Source organism: Ascaphus truei, chromosome 11, assembly GCF_040206685.1.
Source record: "Ascaphus truei isolate aAscTru1 chromosome 11, aAscTru1.hap1, whole genome shotgun sequence".
Lineage (NCBI taxonomy): Eukaryota > Metazoa > Chordata > Amphibia > Anura > Ascaphidae > Ascaphus > Ascaphus truei.
Window position 1 is genome coordinate 9,124,630 of NC_134493.1, and position 13,069 is coordinate 9,137,698.

General features: G+C 38.8%; 1 protein-coding gene across 2 annotated transcripts in view; it reads left to right on the forward strand.

The window, feature by feature from the left end:
* The window catches only part of LUC7L (LUC7 like), a 42,704-nt gene extending 30,182 nt beyond the window's left edge, over positions 1-12,522 (forward strand). Inside the window, exons 6-7 of one of the 2 annotated variants that reach the window (XM_075565242.1) lie at positions 10,876-11,052; positions 12,249-12,522. In XM_075565242.1, the coding sequence (XP_075421357.1) occupies positions 10,876-11,052; positions 12,249-12,425 (354 nt within the window). In that variant the 3' untranslated portion in view covers positions 12,426-12,522. The remainder of the gene's footprint in view (positions 1-10,875; positions 11,053-12,248) is intronic. The other variant, XM_075565243.1, reaches the window with a different exon arrangement.
* Positions 12,523-13,069: the final 547 nt, after the last annotated feature.

The window sequence follows — 13,069 nt, forward strand, 5'->3', positions numbered from 1 at the left end:
AAAGGGGCATAATAATGTTTACTTCACTACCTGTTTTAATGCAAGATAAGATCTTGTTTGCCTTTGGAGCTACTGCCGGATTTTTGGGCACTATTGCTAAGCCTGCTGTCTACAAGCACTCCTAAATCCTTCTCCATCAAGGATTCCCCCAATATATCTCCATTTAATTTGTAAGTCGCCTTTTTATTCTTGCATCCCAAATGCATAACCTTACATTTATCTGTATTAAACCTCATCTGCCATTTACCTGCCCAAGTTTCCAGTCTCGAATTCCTTCTGGAGAGAAATTGCATCCTGCTCTGATTCTACTACCTTAAACACTTTAGTGTCATCAGCAAAGATGGAGACTTTGCTCTCGATGCCAACCTCAAGATCATTAATAAACACATTAAACAGCAGTGGTCCCAATACCAATCCTTGAGATACTCTACTTACTTTAGTCCAACATGAAAAGGTTCCATTAAGGACAACTCTCATCTGCAAAGTTGGACACTTAACATAGTGAGCAAACCTCAAGATAATTAATAAGCAGGGCTAATGATCCCTGAGGTACTCCACTCACAACTTTAACCCAACCTGAAAAAGTTCCATTTATGATAACGCTCTGTCTATCCTTCAACCAGTTTTTAATCCAGGTGCATATATTTTTACTGAGTCTAATTTGCTTTATTTTGTACACCAACCTCTTGTGTGGAACCGTATCAAAAGCTTTAGCAAAATCTAAGTAGACCACATCAACTGCATTACCCTGATCTAAATTCCTACTTACCTCCTCAAAGAAACAAATAAGGTTAGTTTGGCAAGATCTATCCTTCATAAATCCATGCTGACTATTACTAATAATTTTGTTTTCCATTAGGTATTCCTGAATATTATCCCGTATCAAACCTTCAAGTAGTTTCCCCACTATTGTAGTCAGGCTTACAGCTCTGTAATTCCCCAGTTGTGATCTAGCTCCCCTTTTAAATATAGGCACCACATCTGCTTTACGCCAATCTTGTGGTACTGAGCCTGTGGAAATGGAGTCCTTGAATGTTAAATGTAATGATTTGGCTATTACTGAGCTTAACTCCTTGAGAACCCTTGGATGTATGCCATCGGGGCCAGGTGCTTTATTTACTTTCATTTTTTGAAGCCGCCTTTGATCTTCCTCAGTTAACCAATTGTTCATTACTATAGAGGTTGTGACTTCCTCCTGTGGCACTACTATTGAAATTGATTCTTCCCTGGTAAACACAGAGGCAAAGAATTTGTTTAATACCTCTGCTTTTTCTTGTCTCCAATCTGCCTGCCACACTGAAAGGTCCTACAGTTAGGTCCGGAAATAATTGGACACTGATACAATTTTTATAATTTTGACTCTGTACGCCACCACAATGGATTTAAAATGAAAACCGAGATGCAATAGAAATGCAGACTTTCAGCTTTAATTCAAAGGGTTGAACATGACGAAGTTGAGACATTAGGGGGTCTGACGTAACAGCATTAGGGTCAAAGCAGCCATTTTGTTTGAATCCGCCATCTTGTCTTCTCTTTGTGACTTTCTATGTGAAGAAATCTGTGTGAAACAGACATGGAATGTTTTCGCTCCTAGCTGACTTTATTGATCTTTCCTCATCCAATCAGCTCCAAATAAAAGTGTAAACAGGCCAGATATTGTGAGAAACCTTGAAATAAGCTCAGATTCTTACAGAGAAACTGATTCTCATACAATGTGCCAAGTGGCAGAATAGGCATATCCCATTTAACCCCATAATTGTTTTTAGCTGACAAACCGTTATCCAGTATTATTATGTATTACAAAATGAGGTAATATTTAGTGACGTGCAAGCCCCCCCATAAAGGGGTGGAGCTTTAGGTTTTAGGGTATAAATATATGGCATACCGTGTTATCTGAGGGAGAGCTTTTTTGTTTTGAAGCTGTCTCCACTGTGTGCACTCTGAATAAATTCATTTGATAACTGAATCTTTGTAACATTTTTACAGCTTTTACAAACAAAAATACAGTATCATGAAATGTTTAGGAATTGCAACCATTTTCATACACTGTCCCCTTATTTCAGGGGCTCAAATGTAATTGGACAAATTAACACAATCATAAATAAAATGTTAATTTTTAATGCTTTGTCGAGAATCCGTTGCAGGCAATGACTGCTTGAAGTCTGGAACGCATGGACATCACCAAACGCTGGGTTTCCTCCTTTTTGTGATGCTTTGCCAGGACTTTACTGCAGCTGTCTTCAGTTGTTTGTTCGTGGGTCTTTCTGCCTTAAGTTTTGTCTTCAGCAAGTGAAATGCATGCTTGATCGGGTTGAGATCAGGTGATTGACTCTGCCATTGCAGAATATTCCACTTCTTTGCCTTAAACTCCTGGGTTGCTTTCGCAGTATGTTTTGGGTCATTGTCCATCTGTAAAGTGAAGCGTGTCCAATCAACATTGCTGATTTGGCTGAATCTGAGCAGACAATATATCTCTATACACTTCAGAATTCACCCGAATGCTTCTGTCTTCTGTCACATCATCAATAAACACTAGTGACCCAGTGCCATTGTAAGCCATGCATGCCCATGCCATCACACTGCCTCCACCGTGTTTTACAGATGTGGTATGCTTCAGATCATGAGCCATTCCAAGCCTTCTCCATTCTTTTTTCTTCCCCTCATTCTGGTACAGGTTGGTCTTGGTTTCATCTGTCCAAAGAATGCTGTTCCAGAACTTGGCTGGCTTTTTTTATAGATCTTGTTTGGCAAAGTCTAATCTGGCCTTTCTATTCTTGAGGCTTATGAATGGTTTGCACCTTGTGGTGAACAGTCTGTATTTGCTCTCGTGAAGTCTTCTCTTTATGGTAGACTTGGATAATTATATGCCTACCTCCTGGAGAGTGTTCTTCACTTGGCTGGATGTTGTGAAGAGGATCCAAGAGGATCCAAGAGGATCCAACGATCATCCACCACTGTTTTGGCCACTCCTAATGTTCCTGCTATCTCTGATGGATTTTTTATTTTTATTTTGCAGCCTAAGGATGCCCTGTTTCACTTGCATTGAGAGCTCCTTTGACCGCATGTTGTGGGTTCACAGCAACAGCTTCCAAATGCGAATGCCACACCTGGAATCAACTCCAGACCTATTACCTACTTAATTGATAAAATAATGAAGGAATAGCCCACACCTGTCCATGAAACAGCTTTTGAGTCAATTGTCCAATTACTTTTGGTCCCTTGAAAAAGAGGGGGCTACATATTAAAGAGATGTAATTTCTAAACCCTTCCTCCAATTTGGATGTTAATACCTTCAAATTAAAGCTGCAGTTCAGGCTCCCGTTTTTTTTTTTTTTTAATTTATTTTTTAAACTTCAATAGTTTTATCTGGGCAATCTCTACTTGCCTAAAAAAAACTGCATAGCTGCCGGTTAATTCGTTCACCGTCTATTGATCGGCAAAGTTTAGCGACATCTTTAAATATGGGGAATGTAAATCGTTGCTATAGGAACAAGCATGCTTGTTATAATAGAATACAAGAAAATTGGTCTTTCAAAGTTGTTGTTTTTTTAAACAGAAAATGCTAAAAGTATTTTTTCTTACTACTGAACTGATTTATTAAAAAAAAACAAAAACATACAGGATATTGGCTGAACTGCAGCTTTAAAGCTGATAGACAAATGTATTTTGGTGCACAGCCAAAATAACAAAACTTGTATCAGTGTCCAATTCTTTCCGGACCAAACTGTATATTTTCTTTTCTGATTATTTTTTTTTTTTTTTCAGGTACAAAATTAACTTTAAGGTTGCCCTTACTTTCTATTGAAATCCTTTTTTCATTATCCATTTTTGCTAATTTGATTGTCCATTTGCAATTTTTGTTACATTCCCAATAATTCTGATACGATGCCTCTGTCCCTTCTGACTTCAAATATCTAAATGCCTACCTCTTCTTGTCCATTTCCTCCCCTCATTATTTAGCCACATTGGTTTTGACTTATTTCTTTTATACTTATGTTTAAAAGACTGCACATTTATCTTCAACATTTTTTTCCCTGCAAAATGTCACCCCAATGTATTACTTGTAGATTAGTCCTCAGTTTGTTAATATCTGCCTTTGTAAAGTTAAAGGTCTTTGTTGAACCCACGTAATCTGTTTTTTGATAATTTATTTAAAATGAGACCATGTTATGATCACTAACAAATTATTCAAGTCCGGGAACATTTGGGTATTACTTCTACATTGTTTGATATTACCAAATCCAGTATTGCCCCTCTCCTGGTTGGTTCCTCAATTTGAGCCATGTATTTGTCTTGAAGCACCCCCAAAAACCTGTTTCCTTTTTGTTTTAATGCTAATTTCATTGTCCCAGTCTATATCTGATTAATTTAAATTGCCCATTATGCAAACATGACCCAGTTTTGATGCCTTCTCCATTTGCAAAAGTATTTTCGCTTCCTCAATCTCACAGATATTTGGTGGTTTATAGCATATCCGTACAAACATTTTCTTTATACTTTTACCTCCACTGCTAATTTCTATCCACAAGGTCTCTACATTTTCATAATTCCCTTCGTAAATATCTTCCCTTATAATAGGTTTTAGATCCGGTTTAACATATAAACATACTCCACCTCTTCTATTTGCTTGATCCCTCAGAAAAAGGGAATAACCCTCTAAATTAACTGCCCAGTCATGAGTTTCATCCCACCATGTTTCAGTAATGCCTGTGATATCATAGGCTCCCTGGCAGCTATTAATTCAAACTCCCCCATTATATCTGTCAGGCTTCTTGCATTAGCAAGCATACATTTCAGGTTTTTTTTTCCCCTCCAGTTTGTACTATTATCTTATCTGCTCCTGCCTTTCTACTCCCATTGGGTTTAGTCTTTAGAAGTTTTCTAGTATTATCTGTATTTACTATTGGTGTCTCTCTGCTTGTCAAACTCGCACTTGCATTCTACCTCCATAACCCTTGGCTATTTCCCCATCTATTCTATTTAGTTTCCCCTCCCCCTCCAACCTTTTTAACATTCTCCCACAGAAGATCCATCTTCATTGAGGTGCAATCCGTCCCTAGAATATAGATGGCACCTCTCAGAAAAGGAGTCCCAGTGCTCTAAAAACCCTCCTTCCTGCACCACTTTCTTAGCCATGCATTAACCTCCCTGATCTCTGACTGTGCCTGCGGTAGCACATGGCACTGGTAGCATTCAGAAAATTCTACCTTGCAGGTCCTTGCCTTAAGATTTTGGTCTAGATCCCTGAAATCATAATTTAGGACCCTCCCATATCTCTCTAACTTTCATTGGTGCCGACGTGTACCAAGACCGCCGGGTCAATCCCAGCCCCCCCCCAACAATCTGTCTACCCGATCCGCAATGTGTGAACCCGAGCACCCGGGAGACATGCCGCAGACCTCAAAAATGTGGTCTAATTTCAATATCTTGTGGATGGGTGGAGTCAATTTTGTCAAAATGAAACTCCTCCAACCTAGACTACTCTATGCTTTTCAAACACTCCCTATTCCAATTATAAATTCAGATATCCTCAAACTCCAGTCATTTGTCACCAAGTTTATCTGGAACAATAAGAAAGCAAGAGTGTATAGATACATCCTCGCCCACCCAGCGAGAGCAGGAGGTCTGGGTCTCCCTGTCCTATTATAAAGCGGCACAAACGTGCCACTGGGTTGCATGGAACACCAGTCCCCAACTAAGAAGATGGGTAACCCTTCAGGCTTCTCTGGTCAATCCAATAGAGAGAGAGAAACTACTCTGGCTACCAGGAAACTGCAGACCTCCCAATTATAAATCTCCCCCCCAACCATCTCTCTCTTCTTTAATTTCCTGAATCCCTTCTTTTTTTTCTTTTTCTTATTTCTCCCACATTTTGTCTTTTTGTCTTTGTAGAAGGGAATAGGGGAGGATTTGTATTAAGTCGCCCCTTTCCTGTGAAATAATTGTCCTTCATTGGGAACATTTTCCTTGCCTCCTTTTCTAAATAATGATGCTTGTCTAAGCGTCTAGTACATGATTATCTAACAACGGAGGTCTCTTGGGTATTGCTCCCATATTTCTCTCATTATGAGATAGGTTTGGCCTTCCAATGTTGAAAGCACCGGCATTATCTGTATCTAGACCAGAAAAGCGATTCTCAGATCTCCAAGAAAGGGCAGAATCCTGTTCAGATTGGTATTTATTACAACTCTTAAAGCAGCCAATTCTTTCCATATTGTTTGTTCTAAACTTCTATTTATAGTGTCCATACCCTCCTGAAGATTTGAAATCTCTCATGAAGCGGGTTTATTGAAGCCATCATTTCTAGATTGCTAGTTAGTGGTTCTATTATTGGAATAATCATCATTATCCTGCTCCATTTTATTGTTCTTTCTATCTACTAATTAATCTTCATAACTAACAACTCTTATTTACACTTGCATGTTTCTTAGTAGCAGAAAAATCGGGCTGTGCCACAATGCTTGTATTTGTCTGGAGGAATGCAAACCTAATATCTACATAAATTCATATACATATTCTTTATTTCATGAAGTGAAAATAATCCTACTTTACTCCACTTAACAGCAATCCAGTATTACTCTCTGCAGTATATAGTTTAGCACATGTTCTATGTAACCGGTTCTGCATACCCCTGCTCTGTGTTTATTTGCTCACTACCTTTACTTAAATAGATAACCTCACATCTTAATGTTGTCCTGATCATGGTGAAAAGTCAACTGATACTCTTTTCTATTCTCAGAGCATGATTACCATGTCAAATTAAATCCGCCCTGGTCACCCTTTTCTGCTAAGTAAACCGGTCAAAATGTAGATTGTTGTACAAAAATAAATAAATTATATTTGTGAGGTGTATCCACTTTTCTGAGCTTCTTTACAAAAAATACTCAGATGTTGTGGTAGTTTTAAGGGCTGTGAGCATAATTTATTGTTTTGGTGGGATATTGAATGAATGGTTTACAAGTTCATATTCAATATTTTCAATGCAGTTTCTTTTAAGTATTTGGTTTGAAATGTTTGTGATATGTGGGGAAAATAACATTAAACCATAGATAGTTTATTACATAATATTATCAGCCGAAGAAGAGTTTATTAGATTAGTCTTGGTTTGTATTGACAATATTATTGCTATTGTGCCTTGAACATTGGTTTAGCACCAAAAATTTCAATTTATTTAGTGCTCGGGTACAAACTCTTTTAACACTACAAGAGTAAAATGCACAGAAATGCCCTTGAAATGTTTCCTCGCCAGGACTCTGTTTAGCAGCAGTGGGCAACACTGAATAAGACCTTCAGTTTCTTCCAAAATATAATTGTATGTGATTTAAACAATAAATAAATAATATAATAGAGGAAGTCCACTACTAATGGGTGACCTGAATGATCAAAATGGAGGTTTAATGCCAAAAGTTGGTATGGCACCAACGTGGTGGGAAAAGGGTATTGGTATCAAGTAAACTACTTTAAATACTCACACGGGCCAGTGTGAGTAAAAACCCATCCGGGTTTAACTCTGTAGAGGGACTTCTCCTTGAACCGCGCACCTCCCGCACCTAATTATAGTATTTATTATTTAAATCACATACAATTATATTTTAGTTGTGTTCCTGATTCGCGCTCCCCTTGTTTTCTCTACTGACGTTTGTGTATCGGGGAGGAAAGGTTATCTCCCCTGTAGGGTGTTTGAGCTGCGGACGGTGGACACCTAGACGTTCATACCTCACGAAGAAGGGGACAGGGGTTCCCTGAGCTTGGTAATATTTATCCACTTATTCCTCTCATTCTATCAGTAGCTATAGCCCAATCTCAAGAGAGCGCCCGGGTACCTTTTATCCCTTCAATTTCTTCCGTCAACTTGCTTACATGTTGCCTCATTTTGGCTATTATTTAAGTAATAATCTCTGAAGAACAGGGAATGCCAATAATGCCCTGTTCTGAATGGATTATTACTATTATAGGCTAAATGTAGGCTTTTTTCATAAATAATAGACACTGCAGCTATCTATATCCGCACACTGCCGCCCCCTCTGTACACACACACACACACACACACACACACACACACACACACACACACACACACACACACACACTGCAGCTGTGCACACACACTGCGGCTATCTATATCCGCACACTGCCGCCCCCTCTGTACACACACACACACACACACACACACACTCTGCAGCTGTACACACACATACACACACACTCTGCAGCTGTACACACACATACACACACACACTCTGCAGCTGTACACACACAACACTGCACTGCTGCACACACATACAACACCACAGCACACACTGGTGCTGCTGCTACACCCAACACTGCTACTGACACACACACTGGAGCTCTATATACACACACACACACACACACACACAGCACCTCTTCACACACGCACACAGCACCTCTACACACACGCACACACAACACACAGCACCTCTACACACACGCACACACAACACACTGCTGCTGCTGCTACACCCATAAACACTGCTACTGACATACACACAAACTCTACTGCTACACACACACACAGCACACCACACACACACATGCTGCTGCAACACCCATAAACACTGCTACTGACACACACACACTGCATCCACAAACAAACTGCAGGCAGCCACTTACTACTTTGGAGACTCTCCCCCCCTTCCCCCCAATTCAACTGAATCTGCTCAGACAATCTCAGTCAGCTCGGGAGGGGGAGGAGTCAACCTGTGGCTGATACTTCCTGACCAATCCCCTGCCCTGTCTCAGAGCTGTTCTGAAAGCTGATTGGCTGGAAATAAACACATTAAAATAAACACATTGCAAGCTATAAAAATTGCGGGCATTACTGAATGAGTAATGCCCGGAATTTTTATCAGAGAGCAGGGATTTCATTGATGCCCGGAATTTTACTGCTTTAGCCTATAATATTGTATAGTTTGACTAACTATACTCTATATTCACTGCATTCTGTCTGGAGGTTCATACACTGGAAAAATTATATTCTTCCCTGTTATGTCTTTGCCCTTTCGAATTCATAGCTGATGTTTTAAATGGAACACAAAATGTGAATGTATTCCCTGAAAATTCAATCTTTCCCTTTCACTAAATGTACGTGTGGCTGTTGCTACTAAAGATCTTTACTTTTGTTCTATTTGTTTCAAAATATCTCCAGAACCAATATGATTTTGCTTGTAAACAATTATTAATTTATAAGTCATTTGCTTGCTTTACTAGAAATAAGACCTTTATGGTGCTTGGATAGCAGAGAAGAAAAAGTTATTTTAAAGTTCTTTTCCGATGTAGGAACAGCTGAAATTCTTTTGGATCCGTTGTGTACTAGAAGACCTCAGAATAAGGAAGACAAAAGAACAAAAACATGCCACCATAGTGTGTTATCCTTTAGATGTAAATGGTGGGTGGCTGCAACAAACTATGATCAGGGATGACGACAGAGAAATAGTAAATGTATAAAAATACAAATGTAATAATCTTATGAGAGATATATAAAAAGACTGTATATTACAATCTATTGTAAAACAAATGAATGACATGCACCTACAGTAGCACTTTGTCAACACAAGTGGCCGATGCATATTATAAATATGGTGCATGTGAATTGATGATTCTACTCCGTCGAATAGAAAAATTGGAATCCTACTTACAAATCGTAACTAGGACATAAACCTTAGTATGTGATTCACACTGCGCTCTGGTATGGGGTCCGTTGATGGTCTTCGCATCTGACTGGTAGGTCGCAGAGCTCTGACTCCTCCGATTCACTGCCGACCGGCCTCTCCAGTGACGTCACCACAATATTCACCAGGTACGGTATCCGTGCGGTGCCACAGATCCTACGCGTTTCGAGAAGCTGTATTGCGGGTCTCAATCGGGGTGTGTGCTGAGAGCTACAGATGGCTATTTATACCATTCTAAACCATTCATTATTGAAATATCAGTAGATGGTGGGTGAACTGTCATAATTAATCATACGATTTAAACAGTACTATCTTAGATATGACGTTTAGATCACTTCGTAACCAGGACAATATAATGCGATATAAAAAATATGCATTTGAGACTAATATATACAATTGAATATAAATTTAGATCAGATAATCACCACTATGCAAACATATGTAATTCAAATTGGACAGAAACCAATTGACAACAAAACAACAAATACACTGAATGTGTATCTACTACACTAAATGAACACTACTCTGTGTATATGTAATTGGCTAAACCTAGATGACAACCAACTTATCTTTGTCACTATTTCTTAGTTTATGGCCATACAAGCCAGATCCAATTTATTGTAAATACACAATTGATCTTTTAATGGAGCTTCATAATATGAGATTGTATTATACGGTCTTTTTATATATCTCTTTTATATATCTCTCATAAGAGTATTACATTTGTATTTTTATACATTTACTATTTCTCTGTCTTCATCCCTGATCATAGTTTGTTGCAGCCACCCACCATTTACATCTAAAGGATAACACACTATGGTGGCACGTTTTTGTTCTTTTGTCTTCCTTATTCTGGGGTCTTCTAGTACACAACGGATCCAAAAGAATTTCAGCTGTTCCTACATCGGAAAAGAACTTTAAAATAACTTTTTCTTCTCTGCTATCCAAGCGCCATAAAGGTCTTATTTCTAGTCAATCCAACTGGTTGTCAGACAACCAGCAGGACATTTCAGGCAGCTATATTGGACCTCAATACACGGGACTGTTCACTTTATATTACATTATTATCACTTTGTATTGTTTTTTGTCAATGCATGTATAGTGTTATTGGCGCTTCCCCCCCACTAATTTAGCACACATTTACTTGCTTTAGTAGCATAATGTTCCAGTTTTTGTCTTGCAGGATGAATATCGGAATTCTATGCCTGCATCTAGTTTCCAGCAGCAAAAACTGCGCGTCTGTGAAGTTTGTTCTGCGTACCTCGGTCTCCATGACAACGATCGCCGACTTGCAGATCACTTTGGAGGCAAATTGCATTTGGGGTTCATTCTCATTCGTGAAAAATTGGATATGCTAAGGGTAAATATCGGTGAACTAGTGAACATATTGTGCAGTTATTTGTGCCCAAAGCTTTTCCAAGTAAACCTTTTGAATTCAGATTCAAGTATGTTGGCAAGAAGATGGACTTTATTGTGCAAGAAATTTATGTAAAAAATTGAGCAACACAAATTGAGTCTAGATTTGTTTTGAATTAATTTTAACAATTGTTTATAGCTTGTTTTATTTTCACATCTGTATAAATGGATTGGAGTTTTAAACGAACACCATCTATAACAAGCAGCAGAGCTGAAGCCGCTTAATTCCTCCTATTAATGTTTATGCATGCTTGTACAGACATTTATTTACCTTACCTGTTTGACATGTTCCGGAAGAGGTTGTCATGTACAATTCTGGGTTTATTGTGACCTTGAAAACTACCCCTCGTTTGTCATAAAGGTCAAATTCAAGTGTAGTTAAGCTTGGAAAAAGTCCTTCAAAATCAGCCATTTGTTTAATGCTAAACCTAGTAGAATACAGTCTTTCTTCGGTAATAAGAGAGATGTTCTGATTATATAGATACTCAATGAGGCCTGTTTCAAATAATAGGACATGGTGTCATGTCCACATTACGGCTATCGTCTGCTGGATTGAGGTTTTATTCTGAGGACCAAATAGTTTCCTCTGGATAAGCAATATCCTGGGGGTGAAATTCTTCATATTTGGGAAATGAGTTATTAGCGCAGTTCATGTTTGGGGGGGGGGGGGGTGTGTGTGTGTGTCTGTGTGTCTTAAATCCTCTAGCAGTGGGGAATAACAATAGCCATTCATAAGGCAAAAATATATACATTTGAACAACATCGATAACACATGTTTAGCACCATGTAGTCAATTACTTTATTTTCTGTGTGAAAGGTGTTTTTAAGGTTTAATTCATGACGCCTATAAATGTGGCATACGCTTTCCAAGATGATCCTTTTAAGATCTGTCCAAGTATTAATGGGGTTTTGGGTAGTGACATGCTTGAATATTACATATTTGTAATATAATTAGGAATGCACATAGTGTTTGTTTTTTTGTTTCTGTGGAACAACCTCATTCTCACCACATTCCGCCTGCCAAAGATTAATCTGTATTCCATTATAATTTTGCTATTGGTGTTTGCATATTATGGGACAGGTTTTTGCAGCTACTTATGGTTTAGTGCGCAGCTGATGTCCTTTTATCTCTGAATCTAGAGGACCGTTGCAGAAAAACAGGAAAAAAGAAACCTGGATCGCATGAGAAGGAGAGAAGACCGAGAAAGAGAGGAGAGAGTGGGCAGGCGGTTTGTTAGATTTTATTTTTATTTATTTATTTTTAACATCCAAAAAAAAAAAACATACTTGAAAAAAGAAAAATCTGTGCTAATTTAAACAAATGCAGTGCAAGTAGTGGTACTGCGAACAGATACTATAGTTGTGGTTATCTATGCTATATAAGTGAGTGTCAGAAAAATATACAACATATTTGTAAGTAAAAATACAGTGCTAGTCCCTCTGGAGCAAGCATGTCAAACTCAAATGCTAACAAGGGCCACATAAACAAGGTTTAAGTCTAGGTGGGCCGCAAAAAAAAAAAAACTTACATTTTCATAGAAACGTAGGTTTATTTCGAAAAGTACTGTGTGTGTGTGTGTGTGTGTGTGTGTGTGTGTGTGTGTGTGTGTGTGTGTGTGTGTGTGTGTGTGTGTGTGTGTGTGTGTGTGTGTGTGTGTGTGTGTGTGTGTGTGTTGACCTCACTAACCGAACCAAAAAAAAAGCCAGACGTGAATGACTTCTGAACCCATTAACCAGTGTCAGGATGCCCCCTCTTAACAATTTCCAAAGCAGCAATCCCGCCTGGGATCTTACCTGATCCGCAGTCCCTCAAGGTACTATACTGGAGGGGAGGTGTTCCCTACCTGTCTTCCGATGTCTCCCATGTGAAACTTGAGTCAGATCTGGAAGAAAGCAGAATAGGTTATTTCGGTGTAGGTATAGTGCAGTTAAGATAAAACAGAGAGAGTGGGTGAGGGTGA